This window comes from Serinus canaria, chromosome 4, assembly GCF_022539315.1.
Source record: "Serinus canaria isolate serCan28SL12 chromosome 4, serCan2020, whole genome shotgun sequence".
Classification (NCBI taxonomy): Eukaryota; Metazoa; Chordata; class Aves; order Passeriformes; family Fringillidae; genus Serinus; species Serinus canaria.
This window is the reverse complement of record NC_066317.1, coordinates 48,651,784-48,667,854: the sequence shown is the minus strand read 5'-3', so window position 1 is coordinate 48,667,854 and position 16,071 is coordinate 48,651,784. Positions and strand designations below refer to the sequence as shown.

The 16,071-nt window shown below is 41.4% G+C and overlaps 1 protein-coding gene across 1 annotated transcript in view; it reads left to right on the top strand.

Annotated features, from left to right (window-relative positions):
• UBE2K (ubiquitin conjugating enzyme E2 K) overlaps nt 1-10,610 on the top strand; it is a 44,410-nt gene extending 33,800 nt beyond the window's left edge. The window contains exons 5-7 of the mRNA XM_030238923.2: nt 372-471; nt 3,840-3,968; nt 4,331-10,610. Of these exons, the coding sequence (XP_030094783.1) occupies nt 372-471; nt 3,840-3,968; nt 4,331-4,405 (304 nt within the window). The 3' untranslated portion in view covers nt 4,406-10,610. The remainder of the gene's footprint in view (nt 1-371; nt 472-3,839; nt 3,969-4,330) is intronic.
• Nucleotides 10,611-16,071: the final 5,461 nt, after the last annotated feature.

Genomic DNA, 16,071 nt, shown 5'->3' with positions numbered 1-16,071 from the left:
GCCCCGCATCGGGAGAGAGGTGCTGGTACCGGCAGTAAGGGAGAATGGCACGACCTGGTCTGGCCTTGGTTTCTCTGGGGTTTTTTCCCCAGATGAAATGAATTGCATTGTGGGCATAGTGAAATGTGTAGGTCAAGGTACTTTCCAAAAACTTCAAAAAGCATTGTTTGTAGGAAAGTCCACATTTAAAACCTTATTTAAATATATATATACAGAACAGTATTTTAATAACTATAACCTGCAGCAGTTTAAAATTATGTTTCTTGGACTTAAAATCTGTACATGAACTCATATCTTCTATGATAGTACAGCCACAAGGGTGAATACAGGTATGAGATATGGTTAAGGATATTTTGAATTTTCAATTTTAGGGCAGCAGCAATGACTCTAAGAACAGTGTTGTTATCACTGCAAGCATTGTTGGCAGCTGCAGAACCAGATGATCCACAAGATGCAGTAGTGGCAAACCAGGTAAGATACTCAGTTGATTGTGATTTTGTAACACTTCTGTTATCTTCACTGACTCAGGTTAGATCCCAAGGCTTACTGAGATTTTTAACAATTATTAAAAGAATTGTTAAAAGATTTTTAACAATTTATTGCAACATGGCATATTCTAAATGTGAGGTGCTATAGTGTTTTGTGCTCTTTTTAAATTCCAGAGTGAGTATTACTCTACAGTGTCAGGAGGATTTGTCCTTTATTTATAACACCTTGTGAGAAATGTCTGGAGATAACAACATAGTTAAATGAATTCCAGTGTAACTGGCCTTTCAAAATCTATAGCTTCCAGTATAAAAAAAGCAATATGCTATCAGTTTTAAGTGAGTTTTAACTTGGTGGTATTAATTGGATTTGCCTTGATATGTAGCTCCTCTTCTGGATTAATATGAATGATGTTGAGTATTTTATTTGTTTAATGTCAGAATTTTATGAATAATGACTTGGGGATAACTGTTTTCATCACTGATTGAATTGCTATCAGTAAAATTTTATAACCAACAAGGTTTGTTACCTTTCAGACATTAATGATAACTTTCAATACCAAAAAAATATCAGTTGGGTCTTGGGCCATATGAGGACTGGCATGATTTTGTTTAAAGTGTTGCTGAGGATAGAAACAGTCATTCCTCTGGCAATTCTCAACAAAGTCTCAAGTATGTGTGTGTTTTCCTTTTTACTCTGGGGAGAGAGAAGGGCAGCCTGGCTTCCCCACTGACTGTCAGTAAGGGTGTATTTCAGTTACAGAAGAACAAAGCAAGCTGATGCTGGAAGAACCTTCTATCTCTCCTGTATCTTCTCTAAGTCAGAGCCCTCCAGGATAGGGTGACAAGGTGTGCACTACTTCCCTTTAAAAGTCAGTGTAGAATGGTAGATAAACCTTTTTTTCAAACCTGTCAGGATTCAGGGGGAAGCATGGAGATAGGAGGTAGCCCATTGCACTGCTGGTTGTGTGAGAGCTGTTTGCTACCGCTGTACTCAGTAAGTACAGAAGGTTTGCTTGTGGAATTCTGCACTAAGGCTGCTCTGAATAAATGTCCCTGAACAGTTCTGTCAGGCTGAATTGCTCTGCCCAGGGAGAAGTGTTGCAAAAGCCAAAAAGACCACCAGGCATGTCCCTGCACTGGGTCTTTTTCCAGATGTATGCCCTTGCTGCCCCACTCCTTAATTAAAAAAACAACTACATATCCTTTTTTACAAAGAACAAAATAGTGTTTCCTGTTCTAGCTCTGATGGTAGAATTCTGTGTGGGACTCATAACAGTAAAAGCACTTGGGCTGGTAAGAGTTTTTTTCTCAGGTAAAGAACTCCATGAATCTGTGTAGATTCCAAAGAGCAATTTTCCAGGCTGCCTCTTAGGTGTTTTGTGGGTGTGTCCAGTTGGACTGTGGCATGACTGATATTGGGAGGATTCAGTTTATCCTGTTTCCTGCAAATACCTGCATGAAAACTATGCTGGGGTTTGGCCTTGAGTTACTGGCATGTGAATGTAAGTAGCAAGTGATTATAATGGTTTTAAGAGATTTATTGGTAAACAGCTGTTTTTTTCACGTGTTTATTTGGTGTTGGGGTCTCTTTTACTTTGTTTCGGGTTAATTGCTTTTTCCAAGACAAAAATTCACAAGTAATTAATTATTCTCCACACTTGTGCTATTTTATTAAATGGTGTGTTCTCCAGGTAAATGGCAAAAGCTCTTGAGAGAATCCCAGGGAGAATTCCTGTTTGAGTAAGAGCAGTATTTTCAGACACCAGCTGTCTGGTGTATTAGTTGTTCTGGTTGCTGGGTTTTTTTCAGTACAGCAACATGAACTGCCTCAGATTCCTGATACTGAAACATCAGTGAAAGTTGCCGTTAGGCTTTTCTAAATTCAGTGAGAAGCTGGATTATTTACAGATACCTAAGTAAAGTAATGGTATGAATAGAACACTGAAAGCTAGTTCTGAGTAAAATTCAATTATGACTAATTTTTTGCACTTCAGCTAGCTGCTTTCCAGGCTTGGCAGTGTTCTCAAAAATTTTTAAAAAAAATTAATTGGGGAAGATCTCTTAAGAGGAAAAGAAAATAGTACTTCATTATGCTACTGGTGTTTAACTTAATACTTCTTCTCTTTTAATCATTAGACCAAAAGACATTTGTTACAGACCACTGTATTTATAACAGTGGTTTATTTCCAACAATAGATTGCTTCCCATGCTTGTTTCAATGCCATTAATGTCACCAGATAGTAAATGTACAAATTATGACATGTGGATTACATTTATAGGGAGGTGGGCAAGGTGCTTAAAGCAGTGTAGTTGGTGTGGGTGTTGTAGGAGAGGCAAAATGAAATGTACAGCATTTTACTGTGCTTTATAGATCTAATTATTATTTTCATGTAATAATGAAATGCCTAAGAATGATAATCAGACATGTTTCTGTCCTTAAAATGTACCTAAATATTTAAAAATATATTTCCTAATATCTTGTCTTATTGAAGTGATGATCTAAGGGAAGAGGTTTTTTTAAAGACAAACTTGATATTGCATGCAAAAGTTGTTAAAATAGGAAAATCATTTAACTTTTCTGAGTACAGTTTATGACAGATGACCCGCTTTCTTGGCAGCTGAGTTCTTGGCACACGCTAAAAATTCTCAGCAATATGGTCCAGTCTGTTGTTTATTGGAAAACTGGTTAGTGGTGAGATTGGTACAAAATAATATAGTTACGTACTGGCATGATTTTTTTTTTTTTTTTCTGGTAAGTAATAGCATTCATGAAGAGTTGCAGCTCCCTAGCTTTTTGTACTTGCTCACCCATTTTTCAGCCCTTCTGTCATGTGTGTGATTAAGATCTTCATTCTCAGGAAGAAGCCTAGGAGTAGAGTATTGGCCTGGACTGGAAAATCTGCAGGCCTACTTGCAGTGTGTAAAACCATATAAATTTTTAAGTGTTTAGAGAAGTGCATTAGAGTCGTACATAGTACCATGTTCAGGAGATGTTAACATAGGAATAATTTGTACTCTGTTGCACTGAATATAAATTCTCAGCAGCTGTGCTAAATATAGCTACTTTACTTTGATCTGTGCAATTGAGAGCAGTACCTGGCTGCACACATCAAATAGTGCATATTTTAACCTGAAGGCAAACTCATTATATTAAATGCTTGCATAGGTTTGCTCTTTGTGTAATCCTCACCTCTAAATTTACTTCAAGAATAGCAGCATGATCAGTATGAAACACTGTGGAAGATATCATAGGAAGAATGATGAGTTGCAATCTGCCATATTGTCTTGCTGTTTGGTTGGATTGCTGAGTTGATTTAACTTTCTGCTTTTCCCCCTCTCTCTTTTGTGTAGTACAAACAAAATCCAGAAATGTTTAAACAGACAGCTCGGCTTTGGGCACATGTGTATGCTGGAGCACCAGTTTCTAGTCCAGAATACACCAAAAAAATAGAAAACCTCTGTGCTATGGGCTTTGATAGGGTAAGTACAAATAACTTAAATTTGCCCTGCCCTTACTAAAAGTATTTATGTCTATAAATACAGGGAGTCATCAGTATCATCAGAATCTACTAAATAGATTCTCTACTTTCATGATGTTGTGTAGGTCCAGTTATTCTAGTTTGCTAATTACTTTTAAGAATTGGAGTTTTAAAATTCTACATTATGAATAACCCTTGTGAGCTCCCTCTGCCTTTTTGAAACAATTTTTCTATCAATTATTAGTTGGGATTTAAGAAATGGTAAACTAATGTGTTTTGATTTTCTGTGAACTTTTCATTTCACTTCCTGGAGCTGCAGGTTCACACACTGAAAATATTATTGCTTTTGTTTTCTCTTTGCAGAATGCAGTAATAGTGGCCTTGTCTTCAAAATCATGGGATGTAGAGACTGCAACAGAATTACTCCTGAGTAACTGAGCCATATAGAGAGAGCTGCTTCTGTAGTCCAGCTTGCCCCTTCTGGAGGAGCATCACCATCTGTTATTCCTAGGATTCTATATAGATTCTCTTTCAAAACTGGCACTCTTGCCTGATGATGCTATCTAGGCACTATTGGAGACTGAAAAAAAAGCGCTCTGTAAATAAAGCTAATTAAACGTCTGTGTAAATTTAAAAAGGGGAAATACTTTAATTTTTTTTCTTACTAAATATTGTAAAAATTCTTTGAGCTCAGCTAAGATAATGGGGGAAAACAATGCCTACTTTAGTGTTTAGCAGTGTGACAAAGACTAGCAGGAACTTGCTTCAGGATTTTGATTTAGTAATTCAGAAAGCAACATTTTGAGTGTTAGTCATCAAAATTGTTGGTGCCACTCATCACAGTTATCTTACTGTTTTTAACATGGATCCTATGTGCCTGTGGATTGACCTATATTTGCATGCTTGTACTTAATAGACATATTAGGTAGGGTCGCTGAAGAGAGCACCATTGAAATACTCAATTGCTTTTGTAACTTTTCCTGACAGACTTTCAAGACCTACCCAAAGTTCTAAATGGTGACCTATTCAGAACCATTTTCTTTCTAGCTTATTAATTGGGAAACCTGATTCTCCTCTCCTTTACATCATACTGTTGATTATGTTTCATCATCTGTGGGTATTATGTGTGCCATTGCAGTAGTCTAGGCTCCCCTTTAAAAATACATATTTTGAATTACCAGTAGTGATTTACATCCATCATATTTTCTACACAATCATGTAAGGAGTATGCCTCAATACAGCACAAAAAGATGGAGCTGGTTTCATTTCCTTTTTTTTTTTTTTGTCTTAAATAGTTGTAAAATGTTCTTCAGTGCACTCTGGATAATATGATTTCACAGGGTTTGAAGGAGAACACAGCTGATTCTCCAGTGTACTGAGAATGGAAAAAAAAATTTCTTTGAGTACTTGATATGATGCAATCAGCTGTTTTTTTGCAGCAGTTTTCTAGCTTTATTTTGGGCTTCAGTTTAAGGATTGCTTACCAGGTACTTTAAAATTCATCCTTGCTTGCATTTTTCTCTGGTTAACACATGGAGGCTGCGTTGGTGTTCTTACTGTACATACTTCAAATGCACATAGAAGTAGAAGTGTGTTCTCAATTTAGCTTTTTTTTTGATTGATGTTTCTGATAAATGAGAACTGAAATCTTACCTTGGCTTGTACATACAGTCAGTCTTTTTATTTGTATTAAAATGACATTTCATCCTGAGTGCAAAAGCTTGAAAATTATTAGTCTTGCAACTTCAAACACTAGTACATCTATTTAAAGAGAGCTGTAATGTCTTTGTGAATATGATGCTAACTTTTGAGAGTGTATCTGACAAGGAAGTTCAGACAAATCCTGAGACTAGAAAGTGGGGATTGTGGATAATGGAGTACTGTATCAGTCATCTTTTCTATAACTCTTTTGTTTTGTTCTGGTTAGGTTGTTGGTTTGATTTTTTTTCTCCTAGGCTGTGGATTAATGGGGTGGGGAGATGCCTGCTTGGGGTTTTTCTAGAGCTGTGAAGTACAAATTGAAATGGTTTTGCACTTCATGGTCTATTTATAACTCATACTAGATGAAATCAGGAACATTATGGTATCTGTTAAATACCTGGAACATAATAGTAGGGGAACAAAACCAGACAACAGAGCTGTCAAGACCTGGCTAGTTCTGGGGTGTTCTGTGTACTGCTCTGTCTGATGTGTCCAAACTTAAAACAGGGCACAGACAGTAAATACTTTGAACTCATATCAGTGCAATACTAAATGCATTTGCTTAGTCTTTATACTTACTGCTTTTTAAGGTGTAGTCAGTGATCAGTTTTCTTGAGTTAGTGTAAATCATTTGCGATGATGCCAAAGGAAATGAGTTGTTTTGACTTTCCTTATATTTATTTATTTTTTTAAACAAGAAGCTGCTACTGTTCAGCTGGTTTGCAAAGTGAAAACCAGGGACGGTAGGAAACTGGCAAATGCTACTTGTGTTAATCTCAAGTTGCTGTCTTTTCTGTGTTATACAGGCTAAGAACTTCTTGATTACATCAACACCTTTTTTTTTTACCCTGGTGGTAAATATGAATTGCTGACTACTTTCCCTTGTTCTTCGCTGCTATTTATCAAAAGAACTCGGAAATCATTGTCGGGGACATAAAACTTCTCAGTAACGGGCTTCTGAACGTGTTTTTCCATAAGACAAGTCTCCTAAGAACATAAGGCTTCTCCAACAGTATGTAAAGTGATAAAGGAAGCCAGGGAAAGGGGAGAGGGGGGAAAGGAGGTTCTTAGGTGAGCACAGTCACCTCTGAAAGAATGTCCTGTTAAGTTTTACTTCTCTTATGAAGTTACCTCATTTTCTTCTCTACTGCAAAACACTTGACTTCCCCTTCCCCCTTATATATAAGTGTTGGATTCTGGATTTTGCCCTCCATCCATGTGCTCGGTAGCTTTATGCTAGCTCAGGTGCTGGCAGGAAGCTACTCAAGAAGTGAGCTGGGAAGGAAACATGACCCAGCATTTAGGAGACACCTTTGGTCTGAAGTCCCTCTGAATTTTGACATGTTACTCCTTTATAAGGAATGTTTTTGTATTCTTGGTAATTATCAGAGTTGAATATAGGGATAATGTTGTACAAGGTTAGTTTAACTGCAGCTGGGGCTGAGCCCTAGGAATTTTGCTGTTAGTGTTCAGCTTATCATTGTGAGACATTGTACATACGAATGGTAGTTCTGTTTTGTGTATCACTGAACATCGCTATATTCAGGGCCCTGTGCATTCACAGATGTGGAGTTGCCGTGCAGCCCGCTCCAGCTGTGGACTCAGGCTGCACGTTGACCACTCCTTGCAACAAGAACATGAAATATGGGTACAGTGGCTAAGTACAAATAAATCATGCATTGTCTTCCTCTATTGTGCCAGAAGATGGCTTGAAACAGTCATTTGGAAGTCTAAATGGCCCCATTTTTCTAAACAAGGTATCGGTAATAACACAGATTACCAGAGCATCCATTGGGTTTCACTGCTGAACATTTTAACATGCATCCAGCAGAGTGGTTTATCCTATCTTGCCCAATTCCTCCGAGAGCAAAGTACAGCTTTGTTCAGAGGTAGAGAAATGCCATTTCCTATTGCCAAAAGCCTTCATTTTCCCATGAGTACCAAAATCCCTGACTGTATTCCACCCCCTTGCCAAATTCACAGCTTCCTCCCATTCCGTCTCTGAACAAACTCTGTTCTCAGTGTGACAAATTGGTGCATTTTGGAGACAAAAAAAACCTTAGGAACATATCCTGGAAAGATGCATCATTTAGTGCATTCTGCATACTCCAAACTTTTTTTTACTATTTTGATAAAAGCTTGCAACAGAGTACATGGGGCCTTGACTATAATTGGTTCGGTAGTATTTATGAGCAATTAGGTACTACTGGTGTATGAATATGTCTTAGTTTTTTTTCTAATTATCACTGTATTCAACTGTTTTCCATGTAAATTAGTATTGGAACACTGACATAAGGAATATTAAAACTTTTTTTGTTGTTGTCTGAAAGGAGGAATTAAATAGCCAGAAAGAATCTTACCTTGTAACACCAAATCTGCATTAGATGGTGTGGGTAACAGAAACATTTAAACTATGCAAATTTAAGCCTAACAGCTGTGACTCAGACTAGGCACTTCAGAGCTTATGTCATTTGGGAAGGGAGAAGGGGAGTGGGGGGAAATCAAAACATAGATTCAAGTGAGTGCTTGTTTACTGCATTGGTCATGCACTGTGTCGGGAAGTTCCGTTTTTAGTGCAGGGGAAGTCCACTGTGCATGTCCCTTGTTCCCTTCTGAAACATCACCAAAAGCTGGCTTAGACTTGGAGGCTTGCCTGAAGTGGGAAACGTCATTTAGCAAATAAATTGGTTTTACTTAAATGCTGATGAGCAGAGGCAATGAGAAAATGAGGTGTCCTCCCCTACTCTGTTTTGTTGATGGAGCTGATGAGTGGGGACACTGATTTGTGACCAGGTGCTTAGTTTTGTATGGTTTTGATGAGCAGCTGGCTCAACAAGAAACAGCAAAAGTGCATTTCCTCAGCATCTGTTGCATCGTGGAACTGAAGCATGAAAGTCAAGATGCTTGAAAGTCAAGCCTCTTCTGGAAGATGAAATAGATGTTTTCGGTGTTACCATCCTCATTTCCCAGGCACAGCTTTCTCCTAGGACTAGGCAAAGGGGCAATCACTTCTTTCTTGCTAGTTTTCTTATCTGTTCCAAACCTATCCGTGAATGATGTAGGTAGCTCTTCCTGCTTGTGGTGTTTGTGTCGTCAGCTGATTCATTATCAGACTCACAAGACCAGCTGTCGTCAACGCATTTGGCTTCTGGCTTGGTTATTCCAGCTGCAGTGCTTTGTTGGCAGCAACCTGACTTTGGATTTGTTCTCACTGGACAAACCCATGTGAATCATTTCCCCTGTACTCTGCTGTGATGTTCGAGCTGTGCTGTTAGCTGCTTTGTAGGCATCAAACTGGCTCTGGGATCGCTTGTGGTGCTGAGCCCTTCATCGATAATGTAAGTTCAGATCACGGCTCGATGGCCGAGGAAATGTACTGTGACAGTGCTGTGCTTGTCTGGCTGCTGCTGCTCTAGTGTGCAGTGTCTGAAGAAGGCTGCCATCATAGGAATGCTGATGTCAACTGCTGAAGAGCCCTGCTTTTCACTTACCTTCTCCATCCTATATTCTGACTTTTCTAGTAAATAAATATTTACCTGTACCTACTGCAGGAGGTTGGTTCCTGAGCACCAGACTTCCTGTGGAGGCGGAACAGGGGTGGGGAGGCTGGAATGCAGCATCAGTGTTTTTGTCTTGAAAATAAAAGCTACACAAACACTTTTGTAACAAATGATTTTTTAAATAAACACACATTTTAAAACATGTTGATTTTTCACTGGGAATGCTTAACAATAAATGCATGTTTCCCTGAAAACAGTTTTCATTTTATTTCTGGCAATTCATATTGTTCTAAGATTACAGGGTCTACTGCCTCCATGTCAGTAACAAGAGAGAAAGGAATGATCATTTTCATGGTGCACATTAAAATTTTTTGAAGAAGAAAATTGTGTAAATAGAAGTTGTGTAATGGAAGCGTGTGTTATTTCAACCAGGACTGCCTCACGTGATGGCCTGACCATACTGCACCACCTCTTGCCTCCTTTCAAAGGCTGCATCTGAAGAAACAAAGCTGGTACCACAGAGGAAAAGTTCTCTCTGGATTTCCCTGCACCACTTATGTTCATGCCATCTTTGTACATTTTAAACTGTGTACCTCAAACTGCAGTTGGTTCATGTACAGGGAGGTGACAGCCTGGTGGCTAATGGCACTGCCCTGCCACTCAGCTCTAGAAGAATCTGGGAGGGATGATGACTATGGATTTACTACCCGTACAAACTTCACTTTTTTGGCATTTGTCAAGGTTTGTTAAATGGAGTAAAGCAATTAAAAACAGTGGCTGCACAGCTGAAGCAACAAGCAGAGAGTTTGCTGTGGAGCTGGTTGTAATACTGCATTTCAGATCTGCATCCCAGCCTCAGGCGTACGTTTGTCCCTGGGCACGTTTTGCTGGTTTCTGGGCAGGCTCTGCCACCTGCGACAGTGCTGCACTGTTTTATGGTGTAAGATGTTGTTTGGGTTTTCTGTTTAATTTTACTGTCATCAGGAGCTGTGTCGTATTGTGGTACCTCATTCTTTAAGAGGGGTGAGGGAGAGGGAGCACTCCCCAGTCCCTCTCTTGCAGGTCTTAGCCTGACATTAATTCAGAGTTAAAAAAAAAAGTACAATTTCCCCAGTTCGTGTAGTTAGACACTGACATGAGTAACTGAGAGCTGCTTTATACTGAAATATTTGTGAAATTGTCCAACAGCCTTGTCATTTCTTCCAGGGCCCCAAAACTGGAAGCGAGTTCACAGCTGAAATGGACTGATGGTGCTTGCTAGCTTGACTTGTCCTGTACTTAGTTTTCTGTTTCAGTGGCTGTAATACTGACACATTTGGCTCTCAGACGGGTAACTGATACCTCCAATACAGCAAATCCAGGATTTTAAATTGTTTTTAAGGTCAAGTCTGGATCTGGAGCACCCGTGTCTGATATAATGTCAAATAAATTACATTGCTTCATTTAGTGGCTGCTTTGTGTTGAAATACATAAATTCTTTAGGTGGGTTTATGACAGCCTGGTATAAAATAAAGGGTAATAAGCTGGGCTGGTGAGGAAAATATGGGGGGCAGGGGGAGATGGGAAAGAATCTGTTTTGTCATGATGATACCTGAGCCACCAGACCCCTTTAGCACCCCAAGTCCTCAATGTACAGCTGCCTTTGCTTGCAAATGGTGCAGGGCACAGGCGTGTGGCCCCCTGTGCCTGTAGGGGGTGGGAAGAGGGACAGTGCTGTGGTCTCTTCCCTTTGTCTTTCCCAAAAGCTCTTCTCGCAACTGGCAGTTGAAAAACATCATGATGGTGAATAGTTAAAGCTCCTGCTGACCCTGAGAGGTTTGGGAGTTTCCCTGCAGCTGAGCCACATCACTATATGAGGGCAAAGCTGCTTCTACCTCCTGCCCAGGTGCAGAGGTGGGTAGGAAGGTGCCTTTCTTGGAGGAACATTTTGCTGGTTGCAGCCTCCTAAAATAGGAGCCAGTTATGCACCAAGACAGATTTTGGTTCAAAAGCAGAACTGGTAGGTCCCATTTCACACTGCAGTCAGTCATAACAAAGAGCAGGCACTGGAAATCCTGTCACTGCCACACCTTTAAATTTCCATTAACACAAGGCTGGAGAACAAACACCAAATACAAAGTGGGTCCCAGGTGTTTCTGGAAGTGGTGGCCATCACATCTTCACCTTGCTGCAAGAAACTGTTGGGTGTGAAGTGGTTTATCTGTGTAGAAAGTGGCTTAAAGGATCCAACGCAGTCACTGCAAATGGAATGAAAACACTAGATTTTTTTTTTTTTTTTTTTTTTTTTTTTTTTCTGTTGAAGAGGCAAGAAATGAATCCTGTGTATGAACAACCTGCTGGGATGGGGGTTTGCTCACTCTGCTTGGCATATAGTGTTGCCCATTATAGCTTATTCCACATTCCAGTCCTTTAATGGTCTGAACCACATCAAAAATACTGGGATAAAGTGTTTCCAAGCCATGCTTATCAGGAGAGAGAACTATGTGGAAGAAAACATGTAGGAAGAGAAAGAAGAAAACAAAGTAGTTACCAAGGGTTCACTGGGTCAGACAATGCTGAGGTGGAGGGGTAAAAAACAAAGCACAAACCAACCCCAAACATTTCTTAAAAAACAGAGGGAAAGTAATTCTTTGTAAAGGTTGTGTGCCATTCTTTTCACCTGTGGATGGTTCTCATCTATGAGGAATTCAGGAAGGGGAGGTGCAGAGTCCTGAACCGGGGGAGGAAAAACCCTGGCACCAGTACAAGCTGGGACAACTGTAAAGCACCTTGGCAAGGAAAAACCTGGGGGTTTGGGATCTGGACCAAGCTGAACATGAGCCACCAACCTGTGCTCATGGCAAAGGCAGCAAACTGTATCCTGGGCTCCACAAGGCAGTGTCAGCAGCAGGCCAGGGAGGTGATCCTGCCTCTCTGCACAGCCACATCCAGCAGCAATGCCAGGCCCTGCTCCACTGGGATGGGCTGGGCTGGGCTGGAGGGAGCCAGCTGTCCACACAAGAGACTGTGTACTTAGGGGGCCTGGGTCTGGTAGATGGGGCTGAAAAAGAAGCAAAGGGAAGCAAAGGAGCCACATCCTACAAGTGTGAAATGACAAAGCCCTCTTAATACCAAAAAGGTTAAAAACCCCACCATCAACCCAAAAGAAGAAACAACCTGTTTTGGCTTAAAGGTATGTTTTGGAAAGAAAGCAGCTCAGTGATGCAGAATCAAATGACACTCTGCTATCATCTTGGCCAACTGCTTTGGGCAGCTTCCATAATCACCCTCATGAAAGAATGCATGCAAGGGAAATGCTTAGAGCAGGAATCCTGCTCTGCTCCCCTGGCAATGAGTATTCCTGGCACATGGTGCAGCTCCCATGTGGCAGCAGGAAGGGGCTTGGACACAACAAGTGTCTTCTGGTAAGTGGCCTTCTGGAGGAGAAACTCATTACCATTTCAAGGCTGAAGAGTGACCATATGAAAAACAGAGTTGCACTCTTGATCTCTAAGGAAGTTGGCAAATCAGTCATAGTAAATGTAACAGAAGGCCCCTATGCCTGATTGTAGCTCTGGGGTTAGAGCTGCCCTCAAAAATGGCCAAACAGCCCCACATACATTGTGGCTCCATGGGAAAATGGTGTGCTGGTCAGACACAACATGCTTGGAGAAAGTGTGTAATTCAGAGATGGAGTGAGGCAGTGGGGAAGAAGTGATGCCACAGCACTGGCAGGGCCCATCTCCCTCTCTGCAGGCACAAGAAAAGCTCCAGAGAGCAGAAGCCTACGGCCAACCTGGGGGGGTGATGAGTCAAGGGAGTGGGTGCAGTGATAGATGTTTTGCTGTGACTAGTCACCTACAAGGGATGTGATCTCAGGTTGGTATTAATTGGTGGGGAAAAAGTTTGGCCTGGAAATAGAAAATTTTCTAATTTCCATTCATTTCTCCAGGGAGGTACCTCTGGCTCTATTTCTTATTTAGGTATTTACACACATTGATACTCTCTGAAGGATATCTCACAAGGAAAGTATCTGTAACTTGGAGAGCCATAGATACCACCACATGTACCTCATGGTCAAACACAGCAGGACTGTTGTGAATGCCCCCACAATGTGCAGTCTGTGAGGGTTTGGTCTTTCCTACATGCGTGGAAACTAGAAAGGATTAAAAATACACCCTATTTCTGCATGGGGGGGATGCTGGATCTCCTGTCATGTCTTGTAATAGTCCAGAGGAGACTGATGCCTCAGACCTCTGCCATCAGCATAAACCCAGCTTGTTTCTGGTTTGGGGACAGAAACTAGGGCACGCCTGACTCCCCACTTCCTTTACAGCCACTGGACCCAACACCAAAGAAACAGCCACAATCACCTTCCATCAAGAGCTTTGGTGCATCAGAGTCAACACATCAATTTCTGCTTCCAGGGCAATGGGAGAATTAAATGCCTGACTGAAGAAGCAGAACATGTATTTCCTGTTCTGGACCATGCCCAGCTTGCAGCATTATGAACGCACATCTGAACTCTTGAGGCTGGCAGGGCTATAGGAGGATGTTCAGTCTTCCAGAGCTATTTGGTCAGGCTTTTTGCCTGAGCTGGCACATTGCTGAGACTACATGGCTGCCAGCATGACCTAAGTGAGTTACAAATTGGCTTGGATAACCTCTGTGCTCCCAGTGAAAAGGAAATGTCTCCTCATGGCTGTCCCTCCTCACCAAGCAACACAAGACTCAACTGCACCATTAACTTGTGTTGCCGATGAAGGTCTTGGTTTTGCTGACCATGGGTAGAGCCACACAGCTGGTGATGACTCCACCAGGTTCAAAGCTGAATGGCTCCTTAGTCACTTCTTGCCAAAGCTGAAGGGGTCACCATGAGCCTGACTTCCTCCTGTTAGCCCAGCCACTGCAGGCTGAGAGTCCTGGTAAAAGTGTCAGGACTTTCCCTAGGTGGAGAGAAGATGCTCTGCTGCAAGTCAGAAAGGTCTTTCCAATAGATGAACAGGAGGATTTGTTCCAATGGTAGGACTGCCCTTTGCCTTGTATGACACCAGGGCTCCGAGGAACACGCTCACACATCCTCCAGCACATGTGATGCTGAGCGGGCTGGGCTGCAGAGCTGCTCCTACCAGGGTCCGTGTGGCTGTGCCTGCAGCTTTCTCAGTCTGAGGGAGCAGGACCTCTGAACTGCAACAAGCCTTTGGCTGTGGTCCACTCATCTCTTTACAAGCAGGTGCACATGCCAAAAAACTTGCTCATCTCCTTTCAGACTGCAAAAAATATGGCTGGGAAGCTCCTCCAAGTCAGAGATGTTCCCATTCTGAATCTAAAGTATACCGGGGGGGGAAGTAGTCATCCTTTGGGTCACCACACTGACTTGGTGCTCAGAAATCTCTGATGGGAGTACTGTGACATTCACCTGCTTTGGTCTCTCATTTAGAAATAAAAGGACATCCTAGATCCACTGTCCTGACTCAGGCTGCCAGCAATCACTTCCAAGTTCTGTCTTGTTTTCTGTCTTTGAGGAACTGAGGCAAATCAATCCACAGTATGTGTGGATTAAAAACTCTTCAGGAATGGAAGCTACTGTTGGTCTTTGAAGTTTAAGAGCATTTTATAGTATTGTTTGAGCTTCCTTCTGGCCATCTGAATACCCAGGGTACTCATCAGCATGACGATTCTCTCCTGTCAGAAATTCAAGCAGGGGAAGCCTTCAAGGGACACAAACTGCTGCTGTACTGGACTTTGCTCTCTCTGCTTTTGAACACCCTGCTGCTCCCTGGGCAAATCTGTTCCTGCACCCAGATACAGTGCCCTGGGCTGAGACCAGACACTCTGTGACTAATGCTTGGTTATCAGCTCAGTGCACCTGCAGCCAGGCTGGCAAACAGACTTCGTAGCCCAGCTTCCTTACTTTGGACTATTTCCCTGAGCACCAATTTGAGATTTGATTTTTCAGGCACAAACAGAACTATTACTGCTGATAAAGACAATAATGAAATAGACAAGAGAACTAGGATCCACATGGATTATTTCTTCAAGAAGCATGTTTCCCGTGTATTGCAAATGTTAGGTGATCCCAAATCTTTCTTTATCTTTAGAGGAAACAGTTCAGCTGCGGCAGCCCCATCAGTTAACTTGACATTCAAGAGCCAGTCTGATGCTGAACTTGGTCCAACAATGTGAGCTAAGTATCTACCAGCTGGAAGCACATTTTAGGTAACATTTTGTTATTTATCAGTCCTAAAACTTACAGGGCTCATCAGCATGGAAAGGTTTGTAGTGAATGCTTTTTCTCCTGTTTAAGATTGCTCTAGACAACATTATGTTTTTATCCAAAACAACTACTCAGTTTTGTTGAGTGGTAGAGGTTTAAATTAGTACATTACAAAGCATGTTCTCAGAACAGCTTTCCTGTCTTACTGTGACTAAAGATGTGCAGTCCAGGCATCAGAAGACAGAAAAAACCACAGAAATAAATGTGTATCTGCTAAGAAAAACAGCCAACCTTTTATGAAGATGGGAATTTAAAAGATGACAAGAACTTAGCTCTAACTATGTAACTGCATGTGAAACCTCAGCACCTTTAAATCATGCACTGGTAAAAAGCCATAAAGACTGAGTTTTATGAGGCTTCCTATTAATTGCACATTAACAAGTGAAGAACTCTGAGCATCAGTCTCCTTTTTATAATGGAAGAATTCTTACTCTTATGTACAATATTTGAAAACTGACAGATGGCCAAGCCACACACACACACTCACACACACCCCCCCATGCCACACCCCTTTCCTTTGAAATACTTGCCTTCAATTCCAGAGTCTTATACTCATTACTCTTTAACAGCTCTTCATTTTAAGGGCTCAGCAGCACTGGCAATGCATCAATTACATCTGTGTAAGAGTGGTGCTGTGCTCTCTGCCC